The 12,191-nt window shown below is 41.0% G+C and overlaps 1 protein-coding gene across 5 annotated transcripts; it reads left to right on the top strand.

The window, feature by feature from the left end:
- The first annotated feature begins 2,184 nt into the window (after positions 1 to 2,184).
- On the top strand, positions 2,185 to 11,835 carry LOC122872829 (zinc finger CCCH domain-containing protein 6-like). 5 transcript variants are annotated; one of them, XM_044188824.1, is made up of 12 exons: positions 2,185 to 2,438; positions 2,730 to 2,846; positions 2,947 to 3,025; positions 4,193 to 4,564; positions 4,923 to 5,036; positions 5,224 to 5,338; positions 5,473 to 5,582; positions 5,678 to 5,814; positions 5,954 to 7,758; positions 7,847 to 7,960; positions 8,078 to 8,172; positions 11,284 to 11,835. In XM_044188824.1, exons 2-12 carry the CDS (start codon positions 2,764 to 2,766, stop codon positions 11,608 to 11,610), a joined length of 3,351 nt encoding a protein of 1,116 aa, XP_044044759.1. In that variant the 5' UTR covers positions 2,185 to 2,438; positions 2,730 to 2,763; the 3' UTR covers positions 11,611 to 11,835. The 5 variants fall into 5 exon arrangements, with proteins under 5 accessions (XP_044044759.1, XP_044044758.1, XP_044044757.1 ...); XM_044188823.1 differs by having other exon boundaries at positions 2,185 to 2,543; XM_044188822.1 differs by having other exon boundaries at positions 2,185 to 2,636.
- The last annotated feature ends 356 nt before the right edge of the window (positions 11,836 to 12,191 follow it).

Genomic DNA, 12,191 nt, shown 5'->3' with positions numbered 1-12,191 from the left:
GGTTCAATTCTGGGACCAATACTGTACTCCTCCTACATGCTTCCCTTGGGTGAGGTCATCCGCAGACATGGTATTTCTTTTCATTGTTATGCGGATGACACTCAGCTGTACCTCCCAGTCAAGCCCACTGACCTGAGTACGCTGAGTTCTCTGCAGGACTGCCTGTCCGACATAAAAAATTGGATGACTATAAATTTTCTTAAGCTCAATGCAATAAAATCCTTGTTATTGGGCCCCAACACATCACTAAACAAATACTGCCATCTACTGGTAACCTGTCACAACATATCAAGCCGGTTGCAAGAAATTTTGGTGTCCTGTTTGATAGCAATTTATGTTTTGAGCAACATATCACTAAACTTGTCCAATCATGTTTTTATCACCTCAGAAACATTGCCAAAATACGATCTATTTTAAATCTTAGTGATGCAGAAACTGTTGTGCATGCTTTTATCTCCTCACGCCTTGGTTATTGTAACAGCCTGTTCAATTGTCTTAATCAAAAAACTTTGAAACGACTGCAGACTGTACAGAACTCAGCTGCTTGGCTGTTAACCAGGACCAAGAGGTACGACCACATCACACCTGCTTTAGCCTCTTTACATTGGCTCCCTGTTTGTTTTAGGATTGATTTTAAGATCTTGTTTATTATTTTTAAGGCTCTCCATGGCCTGGCTCCAGACTATATTTTAGACCTTGTAATCCCTTATGAACCTTCACGTAGTTTGAGATCTTCGGGCAGGGGTCTTCTGTCTGTTCCTGAGTCCAGGATGAAAACTAAGGGGGACAGAGCTTTTGCCATCAGTGCCCCGAGGCTCTGGAACAACTTGCACAAAGAAATGAGGTTGTCTGAGTCAGTGTCTTCTTTTAAGTCTCTTCTCAAAACACATTTTTATCAGAAAGCATATCCTGATTTTACCTGGACTGGCTGTTTATTTTATTGCTTTTGTGTATTTTATTTCTTTATAGTCATCATTCACTGTGGTATTTTGTTTATCTTGTTGTGAAGCACTTTGTACTTTGTTTTGATAAGTGCTCTATAAATAAAGTTGTATTATTTATTTTATTATTATCAGTCGGACACAAAATACAGTATATAATATAATCAGGCATACTGCTCATAATCCAGCAGCATAAACTGATTTCTACTGGCACACCACTCATGATCCAAAGGATCAAATTCTGATGGTGAAACGAGTCATTTTGCGGGGGTTGTGATGCTCAAAAAAATTTATCCACCATTTTATAGCCACTTCTTTGACAATATAAGTCTATGGAAAAAAGTCATTTTGGGCCCCTGAGCATCACGTGACGGACCACGGTCGGGCCACAAGCTCCCAGGAAGTGTGCTGTGCTTTGAAGCCAATTTGACACAGTGTGTCCGGAATCACTCACTACTCTCTATATAGTCCATTATATAGTGAGTTCGCCATTTTGTAGTGCTGTCCGAATATATAGTGAGAATTATTATACCCTATATAGTGGACTCAAAGCATCCCAGAATGCATTGTGAAAAGTAGTGTACAACCGATGGTCATTAACCAAGTGAAAGAAAGAAAAACGACAATGTTGATCTGGCACGTTTTAATTGTGCGACAGCAATGACGTAATTAACGGCACCTCGCGAAATGACTCGTTTCACTATCAGAATTTGATCCATTCGGCCCAATAACACTTGGAAAGGATTAAATCAATTGATCCCCATTCAAGTTAGTGGAGAGCTAAACCAGAAGTTAGCCTTTAACGTTAAGGGAAACGCTAGTGCGCTTGCACCTGTGGGGCCGCACAATACGGAAGCTATAGGAAGATCCGGGTAATTTTATGTTGGGAAGTTGAACTTTTTTGGCTTCATTCACCACTGAGCTGCTCTCATAGGAATGAACGAAACCCTGTCACCAACGTTGTATAGAGAGGCGAAATCCTTCCCCTTCCGGTGTCCCCCATGGGACCTTATTTTGGAAAAAAACATGTCTTCATTTAGTACCACTTCTGTTGGTCACTGCCTAAGTTACTTTCTTATTTGTTGCAAATAAACATGCAAGATTCTTCATCTGCAATACATTGAAATATTCTGTCATACCGATGGTTAAAAAGTGGGATGTGTCAGGAATAAACTTACGCCTTATAATACTGTGAAGTGATTCGCTTAGTTAAAAAATGATAGACAACTGGTTCAGGCGTATTGGTGAAATTAGTTTTTGACTGACAGTGGATTGTAAGCCTCTGATTGGCCAAATTAAAAAAATGATTGAAAGTAACCACGCCCTCTCAAAGTCTCAGTGTGCAGAGATACCGTACTCAGCTATTCTCATTGGAATGAATGGGCGCCATTTTGGGATTCCGTATCCAGTTCTGATAATACATCCATGGGTATCCGCCCCCGTCCATATTTGGTAGAGCCCACGGAGGTGACGTTGGCCTCAAACACGGAAGAAGAGGTAAACGATGGAGTGATGTATCTAGCTAACGGAGCCGTAAACCACAACTTACTGGACTCGAAACTCGAATATATTTTGGCACCTCATACCTAAACAGAAAAGCAGGTATAGATAGATAATATCCGGAGAACACTATTTATGTACATTATTTATGTGCTCGAGGCAGCGTTTGTTATCACGACCATCCCCCGCGTGCAGGTGGCTGTTTTAAGTTTGTTTTTTACGTTAATAGCTTAAGACTGATCGGTCACATCCTCCGCTGCTATGAGTGGCCTGCTATTCTTTCCACAGGGAGAAACAATGAACTAATGACGAGCAAAATAAAATGGCTTTTGCAAACCTGTTCACGAGACTATCTGTTGTTGAAGAAGATGTCAAGAGTCCTGGTAAACCAGCCTTTACACACAGGTATTTAACTATAGATAGCCATTAGCTTTGATGTGTTTGAAGGACCAGTTCTGTTTAAATGGCCTTCATCTACATACTCACTCTTTTTTTGTTTTTATAGGAACGAGACTGATAATGGTAAAAGAGGCAATGGCAGAAAGAGGAAAACCCAGGGTGAGCAGGCTGGCTCTTATAAAAAGGTGAGTTGAACTTGAACTATAATGTTAACGTTTTTACATCGTAAAGTTAACATCACATATTTAATCTTTGTGTCCTTGTTCTGGAACGTTGTTGAATATTTATCTCACATGTCACATTTGGTGAAAGATTTTTCTGGCTGCACCACGACATCAGATGGAAAGCTTTAGGTTTCTGCATCATTTAGATACACTCAGTTTCCAGTTTCTGTGGTACACATAGCTAATACTAATACAGTTTAATATAACCCTGCAATAAACCATACCCTTGTGAAGTTTGTAGTGTTCAGTTTTTTATTTGTTAAACTGAGTCTTTTCTAATGCACACCTGGTAGACAGATGCATAGGAAAATGAAATAATGCACAAGAGTTGATTTCCTGCACACTGACACTGCAGTTCATTAGAGACACAACACTTCGGTCATGGACATTTTTGTCAGGCATCAGATTCAAAATATGAAACAATCACATCTACATACTAAAGCCCAATCTAAAATACATGAGACAATTGCAACATCAATAATTGATAAAATGAGACAAACAACATATGTCAAGGTCCATCGAGTGAAATTGAAAAAAGAATAAAGATTAGATGGCCAATTTTAAATGGTGATTTTTATCAACAAGAGAAGTTCAAATGGGGCATAGGGGAAGCAGATCGGACAATAAGCATTCCAGGTGTCATGTCTAAATTGTAGATATCGTCATAACCTTTTAAGAAAAATAAATCCTATCATAAACTCAATGTTTCAGAAGTCTATTAATGAAGATGAAGAAAATAGAATCAATTACTATTAATATGATGTAAATAGTCTAATATTACACACAACTTAGAAACACCTCTTAGTATAACACAGTGCATTACAGTTCAACACCACCACAAATTACAGCCTTCAAATTACCATAAGGTTTAATCTGTACCTCTCTAAAAGAGTTTCAACAAAAACTGAACAATATAACTTTTATTGCAGGAATGTTGTATTAGACTCCATTCATTTGATCTAGGTCCACCTGCAACTCTGTGTAATGAAGTTCTATGGGGTTTGTGCTGCTTGTCTGCACAACATGAATTGTTATTTATGGACTTGCAAAGGTTATGATAAATCTTACAATATTACGTGACATCAACATTTCCTTGAAATTTAATGTCTATGTATTTTCTTTCCACAGAAGCGATGTTACCAAGCCCAGACAACCAGAACTTATAATGCTACATCCTTCAAAGACGATGACTCCGAGGCCATACACTGCCATATGCAGAACACTGATAGCGAACATGCAAGTGATGGCTTCACCAAAGAAGTGAAACATAACCACAGAAATAAAGCTGGCTACAATAACATGTGTCACAAAGGTCAGAATTGCAAAACTAAAAATAACCGTAATGTGAACAAGCAACAACAGCAGAAAAAGGAGACGGAGAGGCAGAAAAATCAGCATCAACAGAAGGATAGATGCAGACCTGCCAATAGAGGTGGGAGCCATCAGACTAGACCTACGAGAAACAGTGGATGGGGCAGTAAAAATAAAAATGATAAGCAGGTAAGCAAGAACCTTGGTTGGGCCAGTCAGGATAGATATTAACCACCATCAGCCTGTTATCTACTGCAGTCTGAATGAAAGGACACTTGCATGAAGAGGCATTCAAAACATTTTCTAAATTAAAAAAAGGATTTGTGTACTGACTGAGGGCAGTCCCCCATAGCAACATCAGAAATGAGACATTCCTAATTTACACAAATCAATCCACAAAATGTAAGTAAATAACTGCCCCTAACAAAAGCTCAGAATGCTCCTTAAGAAGTAATTCAGGGGGCAAAAGAAATACTTAAATGTATTAATCATGTATTAATGAAAACGTTAACGTGAATCTTCTTGTTATGCTCATCGTTCCTCTTAGGACTTCCAAGTGAAACGTACGAGGTTCATGACACAGGAGTTCAAGGACCAGAATGCTTTGTTGGTGGATGGGCGGTTACTTTGTCGACATTTCATTTGGGGAAGGTGCATCAAGGCAGGTTATGTTTATTTTGTGTATTAATATATATTTTTTAAAAGTGATATGACACCAAAATTGACAAGCCAAAGTGACTTGTAGGATAGAATTATGTATTATTATTCTGGCCTCAGCTTTTGTTGACCACTGTTATAATTCACTCTCTAGTGTCCTAACATTGCTTTCTTCCCTTTCCTGTATGCAGGGTGACGACTGCCAACTGGAACATATTCAGGGATACAACAATCTTGTCAAAGAAGTGTGCAAATTTTATGTCCAAGGACTCTGCACAAAAGGAGAGAGCTGCCCATACATGCACAATATCCTTTGGTTCAACAGCAATAATCTGTACATCTTTCTGTCATAAACTCATTGCAGTGATGAGTATTGTACTGCTAATTGTTAGAAACTGGAGGCTGTTGAATATCTAATATTTCCTTAAACTAAACTGCACAGTCCTTCCCCTGCAAGTTCTTCCATAGAAAAGGAAAATGTTCTCAAGGGGCAGATTGCAGGTTTTCACATGAGCCACTTAATGACGTCACTAACCAACTGTTGGATGAGGTGTGTATGTAAAAGTCCAGTCATGAAAATGTTCTCAAGATGTTTTATATGCATTGCTGTGTGCTGAAAAATGCATGTGCTTCTTCTCACTGCAGGCACTAAAACGGGAAAATGACCTCTATGAACTTGCAAAAAAAGCTGAACAAGAGTCATCAGGACAGCCAGCGAACACAGATGAGTCAGAAATTATAAACGCAAATACAACCCCTGATATACTTATACAACCTCTCAGGTAAGCACATACAAACTTAAACCTATCATTGTGATTCTGTCAATATATCTGTGTAATTCTTGCATAGGAATTTATCTTATAATGAATCATCCATACAAGTAGTGACATTTGGGATTAACCTGATGTTTAAATTTTTCAGGCCTAACTTTTACAAAAGCACAGACACAAATGCTGAGGAAGCCTTATGTCAAACTGAAGAACTGGCTGATATCATGGAGGGAGCTGTCCCATCACATGCATCAAATGCTGTCCAACCTCACGGCACCCCGTCAACTAACCTTAATCATGAGGAGCCAGTTTGTTATTCCGTTGAAGCAGTGCTTGGACCTCAACTATCCAAACCTTTCCCTAGTTTCTTCACAACTCCAGGAAGTCAAGAATCTGCCCCTCTCTCTTCCTCTGATTGCACACCAGGCTCTGCATACCAAAGCGAGGTTCCCTACTCTGTAGATGCTGTCCTCAGGTCTTGTAAATCAGTGGGAAATTCTACCGTTGGGCACACATGTACCCCTCCTACTGCACAAACTGTATCCTATACCCCCAAAAGTTACTTTGAAGAGAACACTGATCCTCTGCTAAACTCAGAAACCCAAAATGAGAAGGTCTTGTATTCGGTAAATACTAGAAATGAAAATAACAAATCCCAAACAACAAAAATGTTCAAGAGCCAGTTATCCCTCCAAATGCACACCGGCTGGATTTCAAAGACCTGCCCTAATCTTACTCTGTCCTCTGGGGATCACATAAAACAAGGTGGGAATATGCCAGAATCCCTTAAACCTGCTCAAAGAGGTTCTCATGAAGTCAAGTTGGGATTGTTGCATTCTCCTGTCACTGTGGCAGAGAAGTCTGCATCCTCCAAAAGCAAAGGAGATATGAAAGGAAGCACGCACCTGCCTACTGATATTTCATGCTCTATAAACTGTAAAAGTGATGGTGTTCTTCCTTTTGGACTCAGTAAGCGTAAGAGCATCTGTTCAAGGCCCCCTAGTCAGACATCTTCTAAACATCCTACACAGTTGAAGCCACATCTCTCTCTTCTGACATCTGACTCACAAACCTCAATAAAGCCTTTTTGTCCCTCTTCGGGTTTCACAGAATTTAAAGGTAGAGCTATTGTTCCTGTTGAACCTGCCACCAGCTCCATTAAGACAAGTGATTTTACAAACTCTGTCAGTCAACCCATTGAGATCCACCTGCACTCCAAAAAGACACAATCTGGCCACAAACTTGGCACAAAACAACATTATTCAACTGAAACCACAGCAGATTACAGCAGGAAAATGGCACATTGTGGTGATTTGGCAGTTGGATGTAAAAAGACAGTGAAAAGACCCTTTCATAGCCTTTTTGCAAGCCCCATCGCTGACACTCTGCAGCCTTTAGACGATTCTGTAACAAGTTCCTCTTGTCCTCAAGGTTTAATTCAATCTTCCTGTCCTGCTCCACAGTCTTCAGATTGCAGAAGTACTGATGTTAAAACTGTGCTTGAACCTGACAAAACCTCTGCCAGGTCCGTCCTCAGCCTTTTTGCTGCCCCTCTCAGTGCTGCTCCTCTCCCATGCATGCAGTCTCAACCAGATTATTCAAGGACTTCCTCTTGTTCTCAACAGTCAAACCAGTCAGTTGATAATACATCTCATTTATCAGACTCCAAACAAAGAGCTTCTAATTTAGAGACACCTCTCCCCCACCAGGCCCTAACTGATGTGAAAGAAATCTCTCATGTGCCAAGATCCCCTAATTTCTTTCCTAATCCTGAAATAGGAAATGAAGACAGTTCAACTGAGCATATAAATCAACCTACAAAGCAGCTGGTGAATCCCGTATGTAGCCTTGTGTCCAATTCTCTGAGTGAGAGGTCTACTAGTCCAACTCCTTGTGGTAACAGTCCATCTACAACCCATGCTTATCAGACGTTGCCTGACATCTCATCCCACAAAGGTAAGGACATGCTGCACACTTGAATACTAGTGTGAAATGCTGATTTTCACTACTGAAATATGTTATTAATCCTTTGTTTATTTTGTGGGATCTGCAGTAGCAGCCACTGCAAATTCAGTTCTGAAGACACTCTTTCTGTGCCTGAGCCCGTACCAACAGGATGGAGAGCACCAGGACAGTATTCAGATCATTGTCCCTTCAGGTGTTCATTCTGTTTATTCATTCCTGTTAAAGACATTTATATTCATATACATGTATAAAATTGTGTCATCCTGGTAGAATTGAACAATAATCTGTTATTGTTTTGATTGCATTTCAGAAAGTGAAAAGCAGGACAAAAGCAGCACAGGGTGTGTCTTTGTGAAGCAACAGCGAAAGGGTAAAAAAAAGGGTAGCCGAAAGAAGAAGCTCAAGGTAGGCATTTTACTGTAAGAAGGACAGGGCAACTTTTTATACCCATGAGACATACAATGGTTCCCAAAGTGCCTCACCAATTTTGAAACTTGTTGCCAAGGAATGATAATACATTTTCACTTCTACTTTGACCTTTGTCTTTTTATTTTGCTAATTCAATGGTCTGCCTCTGAAGAACGAGTGAGAGCCGCTGCTCAGCAACAGATTCTCATTCAGCAAGCTTACCCAGTTGGGCTGGCGGTGGCCGGTTGGAAAATTTTAACAAATCAATCAATCATGTTGACTTGTCACATGTAATCATATAAGGTACAATCATAGTGAAATGTTATTCCAGTTCCTTCAATTTGTGCATTAAAAGGAGTTTAAATAGAATAGGAATAGTAATAAATATATGTGTATGATGGGGGGCAGTCTTAGGCAGTGACCTCATTTAGGATCCTAGTGGTCCTTCCTCAGTGCTGGCCTGGTGTATCTGATACCTTCTTCCCGACCGCAGCAGGGAGAAAAGGGTGTTATCCAGGTGGTTGGGATCCTTAATGCCTAGCCTTATTCTTTCATTTCTTGGTGTAAATATCCTTTAGGCACTTAGAGCACCACCTACCAGGCAGTGATGTTACCCGTCAGGGCGCTCTCAGGAGTATAAATTCCTTAGCATTTGAAGGGTTACCTGGAATTTCCTCAAGTGTCTGAGGTGAAACAGTCTCTGTCTTGCCTTTCTCACCATTGAGTCAGTATGCAGCGCCCAGGTCAGGCCCTCGGTGATGTGGACACCAGGGTATTTGAAGCTGTCCACCTTCTCCACCGAGGACCCGTTGATATTAAGGGGGACGTAGTTCCTTCCCTGCTTCTTCCCAAAGTCCACTATCAGCTCCTTTAGTCTTGCTGACGTTCAGGAGTAGGTTGTTGTCCTGATACCAGTGGGTCAGGTGCTTCCTTCAGGTAGGCCTTTTCATTGTTATCTGTGATCAGGCCCACCACAGCTGTGTCATCCGCAAACTTGATGATATTGGAGTCGAAAATGGCTACACAGTCGTGTGTGTACAGGGAGTACAGCAGAGGGCTCAAAATGTAGCCCTGGGGTGCTCCAGTGTTATAGGATGAGGGTGGAAGAGGTGTGTCCACCGACCCTCACCACCTGGAGTCTGCTTGTCTGGAAGTCAAGAATCCACATGCACAGTGAGTTGTTTAATCCCAGCTTCTTGAGCTTTGTGATGAGTCTGGAGGAAACTGTGGTGTTAAACTCTGAACTGTAGTCAATGAACAGCAATCTCACATAGCTTCCTTTCTTGTCCAGGTGAGAGAGGGTGGTGTGGAAGATGTGTGCTATGGCGTCTTCCGTTGATCGGTTGGGATGGTAGGCAAACTGTAGTGGGTCCAGTGTGCTGGGTTGTGGGGAGCAGATGTAATCCTTGACCAGCCGTTCAAAGCACTTCATCACTACAGAGGTGAGTGTCACTGGGCGGTAGTCATTCAGGCAGGCTGGTCTTGTTTTCTTTGGCACAAGAATGATGGTGGACCTCTTTAAGCACATGGGTATGACAGACTGAGCCAGGGACAGGTTGAATATCATTGTGAACACTGGCGCTAGTTGGTCAGCAAATAGTTTGTGGACCAGTCCACTCATACCGTCTGGTCCTGCTTCTTTCTTGGTGTTCACACGCTTGAAAGCCCTCCTGATGTCATGCTCAGAAAGGGTAACAGGTGTGAAAGGTGCACCCACCCATCCATTAACCTCTGCTTCATTTGTTTTTGCTTGTTGGCTGCTGATGGCCTCAAAGCGAGCATAAAAGTTGTTTAGCTCACTTGATAGAGACGCATCAGCACTTGACAAGGAGGGGGGGTGGGCTAGTCATAGTTCTTAGACCTTGCCACATGCTTCTGGGATTGCCCTCCTGGAATTGTAGTTCCACTTTTTTCCTGTAGTCCCTTTTTGACTTCTTTACTGCTCTTCTTACATTGTAGGCTGCTGCTTTATAATTGTCCATGTTTCCAGACTGCAGCCCTAAGTTGTAGGCTGTAGTGCCTGTGTTCATGGCATCCTGGATGGTTCTGGTAATCCATGGTTTCTGGTTTTGGAATGTTTTAACTGTGGTTTTGGGTACAGTTGATTCTGTTGTTTTACAAATTAAATCCATCACAGACTCAGTAAATCCATTGACGTCATTGGTGATGTCAGTGGTGGTGGGCGGCCTCTGATTTGCCTGACCATTTCCTGACCTCATGCGTTGTAGTTTGTTTATATACTCTGACCTCAGCCAGATGGTCGCTCTTTCCGAATGCGGGTAGTGATTCCTCTCTGTAGCCGTTTTTGAATGGCATGTAGCAGTGATCCAGAGTGTTTATTCCTCTTGTGGCACTGTCACTATATTGATGGAAGTCAGGCTTAACCTTCTTAAGGTTAGCCTGATTGAAGTCTCCAGCAACAATGAGCGCAGCATCAGGATAACTGGTCTGTGAGCCAAGTTAGTATTTAGCTCAAAGCACCACTGTACTTAGACAGTGTCTTTTTTAGAGAGACCATATAGAGGTCTCTTTGAAAAAAAATCGATCAGACAGCTGCAGCCGATTCAGCATGCTACTCCTGGTGTCCTCACTAAGACCGAGAAATTGGATCACATCACTCCAGTTCTGAAGTATTTACACTGGCTTCCTGTCTGTCAAATAATTGCTTTTAAAATACTACTGTTGGTTTATAAAGCACTGAATGGTTTAGGGCCAAAGTACATTTGTGATCTTCTGCTATGTTATGAACCATCCAGACCCCTCAGGTCGTCTAGGACAGGTCTGCTTTCTGTCCCCAGAGTCAAAACTAAACATGGAAAAGCGGAGTTCAGTTTTTATGCACCACATATCTGGAACATCCTCCCAGAAAACTGCAGATCTGCTGCTCTCAATTCTTTTAATCAATCAGCCTCATATGCCAGTATAATTCAAACACAGACTTTGGATGCTGTTGAGGTTGATTTTTGGAATTTCCATCGGCTGGATGAGACTGTCAAGCTCCATAGTCCAAGTTGTGTTGTATCCTACCTTTCTGTGGTTAGTTTGTGGCCACTGATAACTTTCTGCCTCTTTCTCCTGTTTTCTTTTTATTGTTTGTAATCTCCTCAGACTCAAGATTCCCACAAAAAGTCCACTGAGAAAACAGTTGCACACTCAACAGAACACCAGCTCATGCTTCAAACTCATCAAATCTCCTTGGAGGCAACAGGTGGGTCGACTCTCAGCAGTCCAGGAATGACTGAATCTCAGGTGAGAAACTCTGGCACACACAATTTGCCATTCAAACCGGTGGTGCCGCTGATGCAGCATCACACCCGACCAAGACTGAAGCACACATCGGAGGAAGGAAAGTGGGTGAATGGGAACGTGGCAGCAACACCGCTCAAGGACCTTTTTAAGACTTTAGACACCACTGTTTTCCACTTTGGACATTAACTTTGGAATTACTCTTGTGTGAAAACACTGATAATCTTGATTAATCTTGCCTTGTGGTCAGCCATTGTACCCATATTATGAGGGTGCACATATTTAAATCTTGTTTTATATTTCAAACCTACAGACTTCTCTGTATTTGTCATTTTTTGTGCAGTTTCTGTGACTTCATTTCTGCACTGTCAACATTTTTTGAAATTAATTGAACATTAAAATGTTTTACATATATTTTACAAGTCTTTGTTCTTTGGTATAAAAAAATAATGTCCCAAAACACTGATCTATGTATCCTAGAAAATCTTCAGAAAATATTTTACACTGATGCTGCATAAATGAACTTGCTTTCTGAATTGTGTTCTAAATTTTGCAGTTGCACCACAAATTGATGGCGAATTGTTCAACTTGTTTTTGTTTTCAATGTGCATAAAAATTATTTTATTAGTTTAATTTGAAGATTTTCCCAGACATTACCGTTCGATTGAAAACAAATATTTCAGGCAACAACTAAAATATCTAGGTTTAAATCAGGATGTGTGCTGGTTTATAAAGTGCACTAAAAGGAAAAAAGAGCACTCACAATTTCA

The sequence above is a fragment of the Siniperca chuatsi genome, linkage group LG3 (assembly GCF_020085105.1).
Source record: "Siniperca chuatsi isolate FFG_IHB_CAS linkage group LG3, ASM2008510v1, whole genome shotgun sequence".
Lineage (NCBI taxonomy): Eukaryota > Metazoa > Chordata > Actinopteri > Centrarchiformes > Sinipercidae > Siniperca > Siniperca chuatsi.
The sequence above is the reverse complement of the archived record's forward strand: the minus strand, read 5'-3'. Positions and strand labels throughout refer to the sequence as shown.